Source organism: Apis laboriosa, unplaced genomic scaffold, assembly GCF_014066325.1.
Source record: "Apis laboriosa isolate Shangri-la unplaced genomic scaffold, ASM1406632v1 scaffold26_cov146, whole genome shotgun sequence".
NCBI lineage: Eukaryota > Metazoa > Arthropoda > Insecta > Hymenoptera > Apidae > Apis > Apis laboriosa.
This window is the reverse complement of record NW_025222592.1, coordinates 2,543,792-2,559,026: the sequence shown is the minus strand read 5'-3', so window position 1 is coordinate 2,559,026 and position 15,235 is coordinate 2,543,792. Positions and strand designations below refer to the sequence as shown.

Sequence of the window (15,235 nt, the reverse complement as noted above, 5' to 3'; positions counted from 1 at the left end):
CACTAAACCGATACACACGCTTTACCCGTAAACCGTATATTCTTCCTCATTCTTCCTTCCCTCCCCAAAGAAAGAAAAAATTAAAATCACACTAACTAATATAATGACACAAACAAATTTTCTTTTTACACTCATTAATTTTCGATGGATACGTACTCGTCGTTCGACGTGGTATCCTTCGAGGTACATCCGCCCATGACGACGACAACGATGACGACGCCCCGGCGAGAGAAACAGCGAGCGAGAAACTGACAGAGAGCGGTAAACCTCGTGTGTTCACCTCTCGATAATCGAACTTCACCTCTTCACCACGTTCTCCTTCTCCAACGTCCTGGAGGAGGATCTTCGAGACCGGAAGTTCACGGGGGAGGGGGAACAAGAGGGTGTGGGTGGCGGCACACTTCCTCGACGAGGCAAGATGGACGGAAAACGAATGCGTGTTTCCAACACGGAACACGCTATAGGCTTGGTATATAGCGTGTTTTTCGTAGCACTTCCGGTTGTCCTTGGAGTTACGTCGATGGGGGTTAGTCACCCCTGGCAGAGAGTCAAAGGTCGTGTCTCTTCCTAATCGTTATTCCCTTTCACGGGATTTTTGTAGAAATATTTTTTTTCTTGCAAAAAAAGATTGCCTAATAATAGTCAAAAAAACGATCGATAATCGGTCTCTTTCCCCCTTTTTTTCTTAAATGATAATACCGATCAATTTAAAGTTAGAGAATTAATAAATATTGTAAATATTTTATTATTATAAATATGATTAAATAAAATTTTAACATTTATTTGATTAACACAGACTATGATTTCCATTGATTTAAGTCAGTGAATATATAAATTCTCTAACTGTTCCTGAACGGTGTAGTTCCGGTTACACTGGCTGACTAGCGTAGTACGGAAGGTGTTGACAGAATTGTACGTTGGATTACGGTTGATTGGATTGATTATTCACATTAAAACGATCCCGGCTTGATTGTTGATTCGTTTTTGATTTGAGAGTAAAATCCATTATGAAATATAAGAAATATTTGAGAACCAGTAAAAATGAAAAATCGGTGAAAAGATGACGTTATGAATAATAATCACAATCAATGTTTTACATATTATTATTATTGTCTTTCCTGGTCACGAGTGAAAATGAAAGCGGATTGTGCATGTTCCAGGGAACTCTGACGGCCGTCAATCGATATTGAGTACGCAAACGTGAAGAAAATTCTCTCAACTTCCGGTCGAAAACCTCGCGATTCTTTCGAATTAAAATACAAATAAAAACGTGCCAAGAAACACAATAAAGTCAAAATAAGGTGAAAGTAAATAACACGATATTATTATACTTTAAAGTATAGTCAGCCAGTGCAATCAATGTATAGTCTTTTACTCACCGTAAGAAGGAAAGAGAATCCGAATAATCAGGATTCGATGAAAAAAGTTCTTGTAAAAAAAGCACTCTCAAAAAGAGTCACAGTTGTTAATATGTGCGTAATTGTTGCTCCCGAAGAAAGATAGTGTTTGACACAAGAAATATCCTTCTTGTTATTACTTTATATCTGGTATGTCCTTCCAATATTGTTCTCTTGCGTTGTCTTGTGCGTATGTGTGTATATATATATATATATATATATATATGTGCGTTTATCGAGATGATCGCGCTCGTGTCTTTCTATGTATATAATACAAATGTATGTATACACGTAAATATGTATGTAACGTGTTTTGTAACGTAACTAATTATCGTGTCGTGAAATCGAATGATTCTCTAGCGGCACGCGTTGAACGTACGAAAAATTTTCGGTGTGTCGCGTGTGATGTGAACACTACAGTCTCTACGCTATCACTAAGCAGGAGGCATTTCTGCGTGCCGTGATCTCTCTCTATCTTGCTCCCTCTCTATCTGTCTCTCTCACCGCCTCCCCCTCCCTTCAATGCTCTATCCTTCTCATTTCAGACTAACCTTCTCTTTCTCGCAGTAACTTTCCGTCTCTTTCTTTTCACCTCCATACGAATCTCCGTTTACCTCTCTTTTTACTCCTGTCACTCTGTCATTGCTCCTTGTCTATCTTTAAACGACTTTCCCCCTTTTTCGCAAATTCACGCTCTCTCTCTTTTTCTCGCTTTCCCTCATCGGATCCGCTTGCTTCCACTCTTATTTTCTTTTTCTAAAATCATTTCTGTTTTTTTCCTGGTTCCATAGTGTTCTTTCCGTCTCTTTTGTTCTCGCTCGATACATCTTTCGTTTCTCTACGCCATGACTATCCGTCCTTTTCTCGACTACCATTCGCGGACCGATTTGTCCTTGTCTTCCTCACGAAGCATGGTTCTCTCGGTCCCTCGCTACTCACTTCAGGGTGGGGCACACCGGCGGCGTCCAGCACAGAAGGATACCCGGTCGATAGCACGCACCTACACCTACACCAGTCAGCAGCCTCCGTGTTACGTATGCGTGGAAAATCACGTATACGCGTGTATTTATTCGTATGTACAGAATGAATCTATACGCACACACAGAGCATATCCCATACGTCAATGTGGTTGAAATGGTGCAGTTTTCGGTTCTGCTCGAAATGTGTAACGATTAATGTAACGCCTTGATGTATTTTAACTTATGTTCATTGCAAAAAATAATAATTCATAGAAAAACTAGTAAACGAAAGTATTGTGTGAATTATATAAATTCCTCGAATATTATAAATAATAATGAATAATATCGTCACTTTCGTTGATTTGTTTTCTTCTTTGTCTTCTTTGCGTCGTAAAACGCGTTTTCATGAACTCTCTATATAGTGAATGCAACTTTCTAAATTTTTCTCGTGGATCGGGAAATGAAAAGAGAACCGGTGTATCGAGAAATTCTAGATCCAGATTGGGATATTCCAATTCAGAGAAGTAACTAAGAAGAAAAAAAAAAGGATTGATTCTTGATGTTTATCGACCAATTAGCTGCTTGTATATTAATTTCTTATAATAATTTAATTTATGAATGATGTAATTATAATTGGTATTTATTGAATGTAAATACTTCAAACGATTTATTTAATTTTAATTGATACAATTGACAAAATTTTATTATTAATATTTAAAATATAAATATTATAAAATAATACTCTAAAATATAGCATTATTATTTTAGTATATTAAAATAAACGGAATATTGAAATGCAGTCACAATTGAAAATCAATAACTGCTATATAATCAATGCAATAGTAACAATACCATTCAACGTATTCTCCCAAATGAACCACGCAGAATAAAGAAAATTGAAATCTCCATGCATATTTCAAATTACTTTGGGTAATTATATCATGAACATGTAAATACGATGAACAAAGCAATGAGAACCGATATAATAGAAAAATCTAATAAGTGATCTACTTGAAGCCATTTGGCAGAACTCGACAATAAATTATGTATGTGTGAAAATTCATGTGTTATATATAGTGATCAGTGAAATTGATTCTACAATATATATGTACACTAGTAAAAGATTGAAATAAGAAAGATTTAACCTGATTGGCATGATTTGAATAGAAAAATACCCGCAGCTGACCTTTAATTACCAATTTTTAAACATAATATATATTCACTTTTTATGAAAACAAATACGAATATATATATATATATATGTGTGTGTGTAATTTGTATTAAATTGCAAAATTTCAATTATTTATATTATATTAGAAATATTCGAATAATTGCAATCATTGGAAATACATAAAAAGTAATTAAAACAAAATAAAAAAATATGTTTCAACACTATTTTTATTCACTTTTCTCACGATCTCAAATGTTTTGATTAGATAATAAAACATATCCTAATAAATTATCGTTCCCATTACAAAATATATTTGAATGTGATCGAAGCCAGCTAACAATGAATAAAATATCGAATAAAATACGAGGGGAGAGTTAGGAGGAGAGAATCAAGTGAAGATGGATCATCATCTCCTATTACTGTGTGTCTAAATACGCAATTTCACAGAGTGGAGAGGGATGTAGATTACTGACTGGTATAAATGCATGATTATCCTACGAGAGGAGCATGGTCTCGTGCAATAATGGAGGTGTGAACGATCGTAAGATGTCGTTTTCTTCATTCACTTGTATATACATATACTGATGTATCTCAAATACACATGTGTTCTTCACGTATAATACGTATGTCAAGCTATGAATGGGAATGGGTTAAAAGCGCATTCACTCACCATGAACGTATATACTAAATACTGTAAGCTTCTCTAGTATGTATCGAGTTTACGAGGTATTGTTCATAATGCTTCTATTTGAACGCAAGTAGACTGAATTATAGTTGATTTTTTTTCAAAGAAAATTCGATTTTACAAAATTCATAATTTTTTGTAACAAAATTTCGTTTGTCTAGATTTAATGATTATTTATTATTGGTCATCATCTTATAAAAATCTTATAAAAAGAAGTAAGCTTTTTATAAGACTTCTGAAGAATTTTTATGATCGTTTAAATAACTTATATGATTCGATGAAAATACCGATGAGCAGAAAATTATTTACATTAAAATTTTAATTTAATAAAATTTTAAATATTTCCCCATAGATATTGATAATAATGCTATAAGAAATTATTAAAAATTAATTTATTTCAATATTTCTCAATCTGTGATTCACTATTCTTAAAGAAATCATTATAATTATTTGAAAAAGTTTTATGATGAAAATTTTCATTTATAAAATATTCATTTATTTCAATATAATTTAAAAATAAAATAAATCAAGTTTAACCTGTAGATTACTGACTGGTATAAATGCATGATTATCCCCATCACTAAAAAAAATATTGAAGATTCATCCTCATTATATCATATATATATATATAGATACCAAATATTTTATACTTTCTACGACATAGATTTCAGCTTGTGTGTATGCGATTCACGTGCGATACACGTTTCTACTAAATAAATGTTTATTATTATATTTGCCTTGTTCTATTTAAAAATGCATTTTTACATAATTATGAGAAAAAAGAATTTGATTACACATATCACAAAAAAAAAAAAAATATTCCACTGCAAAATGCACCAATTAATTTTCAACGATACCTCTAAAAAACCAAATGCGATGAAAGCATAGAGTAACGATACGTCTTTTAACTGCCCTTTCGAAGTTTTTCGCGTTACACTGAAAAGCCTCGACGAAGATGAAAGAGCGATGAAGGGTGCGAGCAGAAACAACATGCAACCCAGGGTAAATGCGGACACTTTTTGTTTTCATTGTTTCGGTTTGTTGGCCGACTTGCGGCCACTTGTATTCTCACCCTGGGGCACGCGTAATTTCGCCTTTTCCCTTTTTGTGTTTCTCCAACGAGGGAACCTGTAATCGTCTCCGCTGATCTTTTTGATTAACTCACTCACAAGAGTGTCCAATTAACCATCGAGCAACTGCTTTCATAACTCCGCGCTAGTTATTAGAAAATGTTTTTAGAAAATCCGAATCGTTAATGCAAAATGATAATGCAAAAAAAGGGTAAAAAAGAATTTTTTTTTTAGAAATATTGTAAAAAATATTAAATACAATATTATCGATCGAGAAAATGCATAAAAAAATGATCGTAGAGCTTTCATTAGAAATTCTACATCGAGTAAAAAAGTATTAAAAAAAATCTTATGGGATAAAAAGATTTTCATTGTAATATTAATAAAAAAAAAAAAAAAAAAAAAAAAAAAAAAAAAAAAATGATCGCGAAGTTCTATCGTATTAGAAATTGTACAATACATTCTCGAGAAGATCGCGTATTTAATTACATAATCAAGGACGGTTCGTAGCGAAATTTCGAGACGTTTTATCAAGTGTAACGAGATACGAACGAGAGATATCTCTGCAGTTACAAGTGAATCAAAAAGGTTGATGATACGAGAAGCGATTACGATCTGGATTGAGTTTCGAGAACGTCTCACCGATAAAACGATTGTAACACCGTATTTCGTTATCGGACTCAGATAAGGCCCGAACTACTCGATTCTTTCTATTATTCGTTTCTCTTCTCCGTTTTAGAAATTTACAATCAAGATGATAATCATTGCGAGATTTATGCGATTTTTGGTTTTTTCCTACTGCTGATTTGATTTTTTTTTTAAAAAGAGAATTAAAAATTTACGGACGCTATAATTATGTATAAGATTATGCAGAAACTTATATCTTTTTTTTTTATAATCAATTTTAAAAATTTTTTTATATATTTTTAACAATCGATTTATATTAAATGAATTAAAAAAATATCTCAATGTAATCGAAATTCTTTTATCTAAATTTTAATGAAATTGTAATAAACCATTAATAGTTATAGCAATTTAAGAAAATGAAAATTATTATTAATAAATAATAGAAAAAATTTTTTTTTTAAAATCTAATTAAATTTATCTTTGTTTACAGATTAGAAATAAGATCTAAAGATTAAAATCTCATTACAGATAACGTTGATAAAAATTTCTTTTTTCAAGAAATTTGATAAGAAATCATCATTTCATCTTATAAAGTTTAACCTTAACAAAAATTTGTAGATTAAAGATTATATAAAGATTACAAAAGATATCTGTTATATAAAAAAATATTTATTTCACTAAAAAATTTATTTTATCAAATTTAATTCAATTTTCTAATTAGTACGAAAAAAGTTTGTAAATGTAATCAATAAATTTTTTTTCTAGAAAATCTAATGGAATTTTTTAATTAATTCAGTTTTTATTCATAAAGAAATAAAACAAAAGATTTTGATTTTGAAAAAATAAAATAGAATGTAAAGTAAAATTCGATATAAAAAGAAAAAAAATAAGATTGTGTAACGTAAATAATACATCATGAAAATCAAACTCTATACAGACGATGGTACTCGAGTACCGTCGCTGCAACATCCTGTTACGTCACTGTCGCATTATTTGTGCTTCGAATCCGTTCAGAATATAAATTCGACCGAAGTGAATCCAAATGATCGAGATCTACAGGCTTTTCGAATTGCAAAATGATGACTGACGTTCCATAAGTATGAAACGAAGATAAAACAAATATATCTTTTACGAAATAAAACTTGCAAATGTTTTAAGAATCTTTTTAAAATTCTTTTGTGAAAAATATATCAATTCTTTTATATTTAAAATAAATTATCATTAATTGTATAATATTTGTATACAGGAAATATATAATTTAATTTAAATTTTTAATTAATTAATGTAATAATAATATTGTTCTTTATGCATTGAATTTGCTAATTTATAATTTTTAATATCATATTTTTATATCCATCTTATATGGGTTTAAATTAAGAATTTGATGTAAGAATTAATATTTGATGTATAAATATAATATAAAAATTTTATGTAAGATTTATTTTGTATGAAATATAAGAAAATAAATTTATTAAAAGTTTTTTTAACCAACGGCTGTTCTTTCAGAATTTTTAATATTTTAAAATTTTGAAAAGAGAAAAGAAGTAATTGAGAACCACGGGTCCCCTTGCATCGAAAGTTACACCACTTTCTCTAAATCCGGTTAATACGCTTTGATATATGAGCAAGAATTCCGCAATAATATGATGATTATCATTGTGATATTCGTATTTCGTGCAATTTGAAAAATATGGATGCGAAATTCCAGGATAAATAAAGCAGTCATTATCACAATAAGTTGAAATTATTATTATTATTTGGGGCAATTAAATTCGTTGAAATAATGCAATATTCATATATGGAATAAATTAAAGAAAAAGTAACATCATTAAAATTTCAATTCTATTTGTTTATTTTATAAGGTACTTTATCAATTGTTTATTTTTTATAGCTGAATTTAATATGATTGATTTATATTTTCTGTATTTCAAATAATTACTTTGAAATATGATTGAATTAAATGAAATATGATTATATTATATTTTTATGATATATACATATAATAAGTAATTATACTTAAAATAATTCTAATATTTTATTGAATATTTACCTATTATATATATAGAATTATAATTAAAATACTAGAATAATTCAAGAATATTTAATTATATAATTATAATTATTTTTTATCAACCTATAAATAAAATTAATCAGAAACAAATTGTTTGAAAATTGTTCAATAATTATTAATTAAAATGTACGTCTTATTCTCATTGATTTTTTGTTTATTAATTTATTGCTATTTTTTTAAAAAATATTATTTCATTATCTATCTTCTTATAAATATTGTACTCAAAGCAAGCATTGTGACACAGATATGAAATCGTAAGAATATTAGAATTCTTATCAAATACATAAGATTAAACTAATGTATTATTTTAATTTCTTTTGTTTTTATTGAAAAATAATTTTAAAAAATATAAAAATTTTAATATTAAAAATTTTTCCTAATTTTTTATATTCAAATATTAATTTCTTTTTAATTAAAAAATTTATATCCTTTTTAATAAAGTTTTATATCGAATTAATATATATATTATATTATATATATATTATTTTAAATTTAATTATGTTTAAAAAATATTTTGAAAATAAATTTTATCACTTTTTTATTGAACAGGGATCAAATATTTTCATAGTGATTCAAATCTTGGCAAGACTTTGTTTATAAGACATATATATATATGTATTATATAATTCACGTATAATACATATAATATATATATCTACCACCTTTTTTTTAACAGTACTAATGATCATTTGCCAATTCTCTAAAGGTTAAATGAACTTTATTTTATATATAATTATTTTATATATAAAAGTTTTATATATAAAAGTTATATATATAAGTTAGAATCTATATATTAAAAAAAAAAGAAATTAATAACAAATTTAAAAAATTTTAAAAATGAAGATATTATATGTTTCTTCAACTAATTACGAGCAACGAAGAGTGAAAATCGGAATGACGATTCCATGAAAAATGATTCGAGACGCGACTTCAAGGACCATTGACTCGTCACGCTTATGTATAAGTCTGACAATGAATAATCACATTTAGCAGATGAAAATTGCGCGACAGCAGAAAAGAATATCGAATTCATTTAAAGAGAATGTATATATAAAACTATTATCATTAACTGATCTATGGCACATTTTGATTCGAATCAAATATTTAAAAAAAATATTTTGCTGATAAATAATTTCGCAATTTTATTTACTACCATTAATTTTTTCTCAATGACGTAATATTAAATGATTTTTCATTTATATATCACTTAAGTTTAATTAGATTTATTCATGTTTAAAATATTCATACATATTTTATTCAATATTAAAAAAATTAAAATTCTTGAGCATTATTTTTATATAAGTATGAAGAATAATTTAAATAAAAAGGGAAAAACAAATGGATAGAAATATTCCGTCGTAAGTATTCCAACTAGAAAATGAATGGACAAATTACACAATTAGCCGGATGATAGTCGTTTGTACTTCGTTAATTTACACAAGGAATCGTGTCGAATTATGTGAATTCCACTTATATTCTACTACTTTCATAAGAATCGATTATACTTTTATGAAATTATTTATATCATATACTCATATGTTTATAAAACTGAATAATATATATTAATAATTGAATTTCTATTTAAATAAAAATAAAAATAATTATAAAAGAAATTACAGAAACTATTTTAAAATAAATAATTTTTTTTTCATAATATTTTCTTTTTATATCTAATTTAAATTATAAATCTTAGAAATTATAACGTGTTTGATAATTCATAATTAATAATTAATATATTCAGTTTTTCGATTGGAATGCATGTAGATATCATCAAAATGGCGACATAAGCGCCGCCTTCGCAAATTTCTACGGTTCGTTCTTATGATTAAGTAGTGTCCGGTTTCATGTTTTATGAAGATAAATTACTCACACGTATATCATGTGAGAATGAGAACAGCATGTACAATAAGTTAATCATCAAAGTACAATTGATTTTTTAATCAAGAAAATCGGTAAGAAGATCATAATTAAAAATATTTGTTTAAATATATTATTAATTATTATATTAATATAGCTAATACTTGTATTAATATTATATAATTTTTGTTTAATCATCTTTACCGATATATTGATTATAATTATCAAGCCCATATTGACTAGTGTCGCTCTCTGTCGGTAACATCTAAAAGTTACTTTACCGCAAATTTAGCGCGCGCGATAATTCGAAATATATTGGTCGATAAATCTTAAAAATTCATAAAAAAATATATATCTTTTTTTATTTTATTATATGTATTAAATTTAATACATATTATGCTTAATATCTATTTAAATATATATTTAATTTCATATAATATAAAACTTTATGAACAAATTTTTAATTTTATAAAAAAAGATTATTATTAAATTACATTTAATTGTTTTTAAAATATAAAATAATTATTCTTCTCAAAAGATATGAAAAATTTTAAATAATACTTTTCAGTATTAAGTATTACTTTTGTTTAATATTATATTTTTATAACAAAACTTTAAATTTTATCATGATTTAATATTCTATTCTAATTCAAGATAAATGCATATATTACATTACATCAAATGTTTATGCAAACAAAATGTCTAAAAGAAGATGACAAACAAATCGTTCGTTACTCATAACACAGTTAGCCAATTTGTATTTTTAAACTCATGTAACTTCATAGCTGGCCTCAATTATTGGACTCGAGATTTTAATCTCAGATATATTCATTGTCACTTCAATATTGTGTTTTACTGTACGAGTTTTAAAATTTTTACATTTCTTTAATATCAAGCTGAATTGAGCTCAGTTAAATTTTTAATTTTAAAGCAAACTTTGAATTTGAAATTAAATTGTAATATATTAAAATAAATATATAATTACTATAATGAAGAAAAATTATGTTCAAAACTTTAAAAGATATAAAATTAAAAAACTTCAAATACGCTAAATTCCAATATAAAATTTAGCAAAAGCAATTAAAAAATATTAAATTTTATCTAAAGTTACAATGAAAAAGTTATACTAAGCATTACTAAGCATTGAATAACGTTCACATGAACCTTGGTTCAAATGATGTTATTTGAGTTATCAGAAAGAGTTACATTGTTCTATCAAATATAGAATGTCGTTTATTTCTTTGAAATCTCAGCAATTTTTAATTCTAACGTAGGCTTTAAGCACTTCGAAATCATTTATATATGCGTATATGGCTAATGCCAAGGACAAACTAAAATCTAAAGATATGAATTATTAAGATACAGTATAGTCGACAATGCACAAGAACCTTCGAGATCATAATAGTACATGTGTTTAAAGCAGTGTATATAAATTTTTGTGTAACGAAGACACAACGGAAGTGAATGAAATATGTATAAATGATCAAATAAGGTCAATCGATAAAATTCATTTTTTGATCGTGTATATTCGCCGCAATAAAAATTTATTTTTAATAATTATGAATTACAATTAATTTTGAATTTTGAATTTGAAAAAAAAATATCATAGAATACAATTAAAATTTATGATATACAAAAAAATATTAAAAAGTAGTTTTTTTTTATAAATGTCTAATTAAGATGACAAATGAATTGAAACGAAGATGAAAAATAATGCTAAAAATAAAAAAGCACAAATGATAAAACAATATAACTCGTTGCAATGAAATTAAATGGAAAATTGAATGCATAGTAAATGAAATATAAATATGCAAGTTGAAACATTAAAATCAACTTGAGGAGATCCGGAAATGTCTTCTAAAGAGTTCAAAGACCTTTTGAACAGAAATAATTGCACTTTAAATTAGCGTCGGAAAGCAGTCCAAGATTGCATTAATTGTGATTAATAGTGGACACTCGTTAAGTAATACATTGTATGTACTTATTCAGTAAATTTTGTACTATTAAGTACAATCTGAAGTACTAAGGAAACTATTGCTATTACTATATCTAATAAGAATAAAGTTACAATTTTTTAAATAGAACATATATAGAAAATCATTATGTCTATTATAGTTGAAGGAAACTTTGCTAATTTTATTAAATCAATATTATTCGATATTTAAATTTATCCTCAACATTTTCATTGATATTTTCTTCTTCACACATAGTTGTCTTATTTAAGTAAAGGTTTCCTTTATCCAATTATATGAAGGAAAGCGTAATTTTCATTCACCGTAAAATTATAAAAATATTAAATATCACAAGTGCGAAAAAAAAAAGATAAGACGAATCGATATCAGCAATCTCTATAGTTAATCGCGATCAATTATGTCCATGCGATATTAGTAACGTTGTCATTTGTGCAAACAAACCACATCTGTTCGTAAAAGAAGGAGAAACGTGGTACTCGAAATGATATCTTGAGTTAAATTTAATTTTATAGAATTACTTAAAAAATAAAAAAAAAAATTTTAAATTTCTATTATTTATAATGTAACGAAAAAAAATAAAAATCTCTATAAAATATTATTATCAAAAATTAATCGTTAATAATTATTAATGATAATTAACATTAAAAAAAAAAAACATTTTTAGCCTTGCCATCTTTTTTGAAAAGAAAATAAAAAAAGGAATATTGTAATATCAAAATTTGCAAAAATTCGTTCGATTAATTATTATTATGTTAATTATTCTAACTAATTACAGCGTCTTAGGGATTATTTAAAAACTCAATGCGCGATTAAGCAAGAGATATCAAGGTGTAAGTATATACGAGTGTGTCGCGAGGAATCGATCAAAGAGAAACATCGCCGGCAGACAGGCATGCATTCCGGTTCTGTAATTGTATGCATACGTTCATACATGCACGCAAATGAACACGAACGACGCGTTCCTTGCACGCAGGGCCCCGATCGGGAGACCGCCAACTATCAATTTCCGTTTTGAATTACCAAACGCCATAACGCATGCACGCGCCGCTCAAACGAATCTCCGGTCTTCTCTGGCATAACAAGCCTCCTACTAAGAAACGCATCGATGCACTTTTCTTTGCTAATAAGACACCTCCTTCTTCCTTTTGTTCATAAATTTTAGACCAATGATAAATCAGTTACAATCATTCCAAAACTTTTTAACGTTCGCCAATTCTTGAAATCTGTAAGTAGATAGACTTATCTTAAAGTAGATAAACTTATTTTATAAAGCTTTAAATATAATAATTTATTTAAATGTTTTGAGAAGTTTAAAAGTTATGCAATTTAGAGATTTAAACATAACTGACAATTAATTATGATTAAATTATTTTCGCGATTTAAAGATTATATTTATGTTGTATTATTAATTAATAATTGCGAATGATTTATGAATTTGTTGAAAATACCACTGATTGATTATAATGCTAAGATAATACAATTTATTTTCAAGAAATCTAATAATTTAATGTTAACGGATCAAATATGAAAAAAAATAGAAAATAAATATAATAAAATATAGATATAAATTATTTTTATATATCTTATTTAATACCATAAATTATTTATTAAATTAATATCAGATTTTATGTTAAAATTAATATAAAAATAAAAGTTATTAGAAAATTTAAAAAGTTAGAATGAAAAATTTGAGAATCACTGGGCATCCCTGGCCTTACGTAATCATGCTGCACCCACTCGTTTTACTATACTATGGTCTGACCGTAATCTGTCAATTTACTTTTGACAGTATTCCCGCAACGGAAATCCGATGCAACGCACCTTGCGATTTACATATTTGATACATTTTCTAATCATTAAATTCATTTATCAAGGTAATAAAAATGGAAGATTGCGTAATGATTAATCAGAAATGAGATTATACTGTTTTTGAATCTTTTCTGAAAACGTTTGACGGAAATTGAATCGATCGGTTCATATTTATACAATTCGAATCATTCTACTAATAAATCAATTCAAAGATATATATATATATATATATATAAAATATTTATTTAATCATTTTTTTCAAATTTATTATTTAAACAGTTAATAATATTTAAATAGTAATATATTAATTGTTTTTCAATATAAAATTAAAATCAATCTCTTTTTTTCTTGTTTTAAAACAAAAACTACAAAGATGTAATATAATAATATTGAAGTCCATAAAGTAAAATCGATAATGTAGCTAAATATTACTATTGAAAATTTGATTTAAATCCATTAAATATTTTAAGCTATTAATATATATATTAAATAATTTAAATATATAAAACTTAAATTTTATATAAATTTCAACTCTATTATAAATTATTCTTTCTTGTCTAAAAAAAATACTTGAAATACAAGAATTGAATCTATTGCATTTTTTGCGAGTATCAATTTGACACGCTTAATTATGAATTATATGATATTACTCACAAAACATTAATAACAAAGGTTAATAATTTCATTAGAATGTATGGTCACATGATGTAGAAATAATTGCCATTACATCATTCATTTGTAAAAATTATATATTCACATTTCTGTAAATTTTTTGAATATTTTACCAAAGTTAGTTTATACAATTATTTTGATAGTTTAAATTCAAGATAATTTTCTTTGTATCGGGAAACGAATTATCCGCCATTTCAATGAATCGAAGGTACCACGATAAAAATATTCAAATTATTTGTATTTTCAATTTTAGATTATTAATGTTTAAAAAATATCTAACCAATATTATTAAAAATAACTACATTCTAAAAACTAATTTATAGTTTAAATTATGAATAATCTATTTGATTACACCAGATTGGTATACGCGATCGATCTTTGTCTAACCTAAAAACCGGTTGGCACAGGATAATGTACAATAGCCCCAGAGATAATCGAAGATCATTTAGATAATGAATCATTATTTAAGTACGCAGTACATTAAGTCAAAATTTTTATAGTTTTGCTAAATTAAAACAAACGCACCGTGAAAACAAATTAAGCCGATTCTTAACGGTCACAGTTCATCGTTCAACTGTTTATTGATATCGTCTCTCCAAAATATTTCTCGTTTGATTATATCTCTTGTAAGTATTCTTTATAATATAATATAATCAAATAATATTCAAACAATCACAGAAAATAATCACAATATATTATATACTCGATAAATTTTGATTTTCTATTCACATCGGCATAATATTCATAGCATGTTTAAAGAACAAGATCTTATGTTCCATAGAATAAAGTGAAAAAACATATTGCTTACCTTTGGCAGACAAAAGAAAATTGAAGTGTTCTGAGTTACTCCTCGAGGCACGTCGTACGCGAACACGAGTCGGAAACGAAGTGGCGCGGAATCAACTCGCCTCGCGACAGCCGAGAACCTCTCCTCTCTGCCTCGG

At 26.9% G+C, this 15,235-nt stretch overlaps 1 protein-coding gene across 4 annotated transcripts in view; it reads right to left on the bottom strand.

Moving 5' to 3' along the window:
• Nucleotides 1-15,235, bottom strand: part of LOC122713958 (arginine kinase) — a 24,157-nt gene extending 8,922 nt beyond the window's left edge. Inside the window, exons 1-2 of one of the 4 annotated variants that reach the window (XM_043934819.1) lie at nt 15,100-15,187; nt 12,831-13,033 (exon numbers count right to left, since the gene is read on the bottom strand). In XM_043934819.1, coding sequence (XP_043790754.1) covers nt 12,831-12,913 — 83 coding nt within the window. In that variant the 5' untranslated portion in view covers nt 12,914-13,033; nt 15,100-15,187. Of the gene's footprint in view, nt 1-156; nt 633-1,379; nt 1,529-12,830; nt 13,034-15,099 lie in introns of those variants that run through there. The other 3 variants (XM_043934820.1, XM_043934821.1, XM_043934822.1) reach the window with 3 other exon arrangements.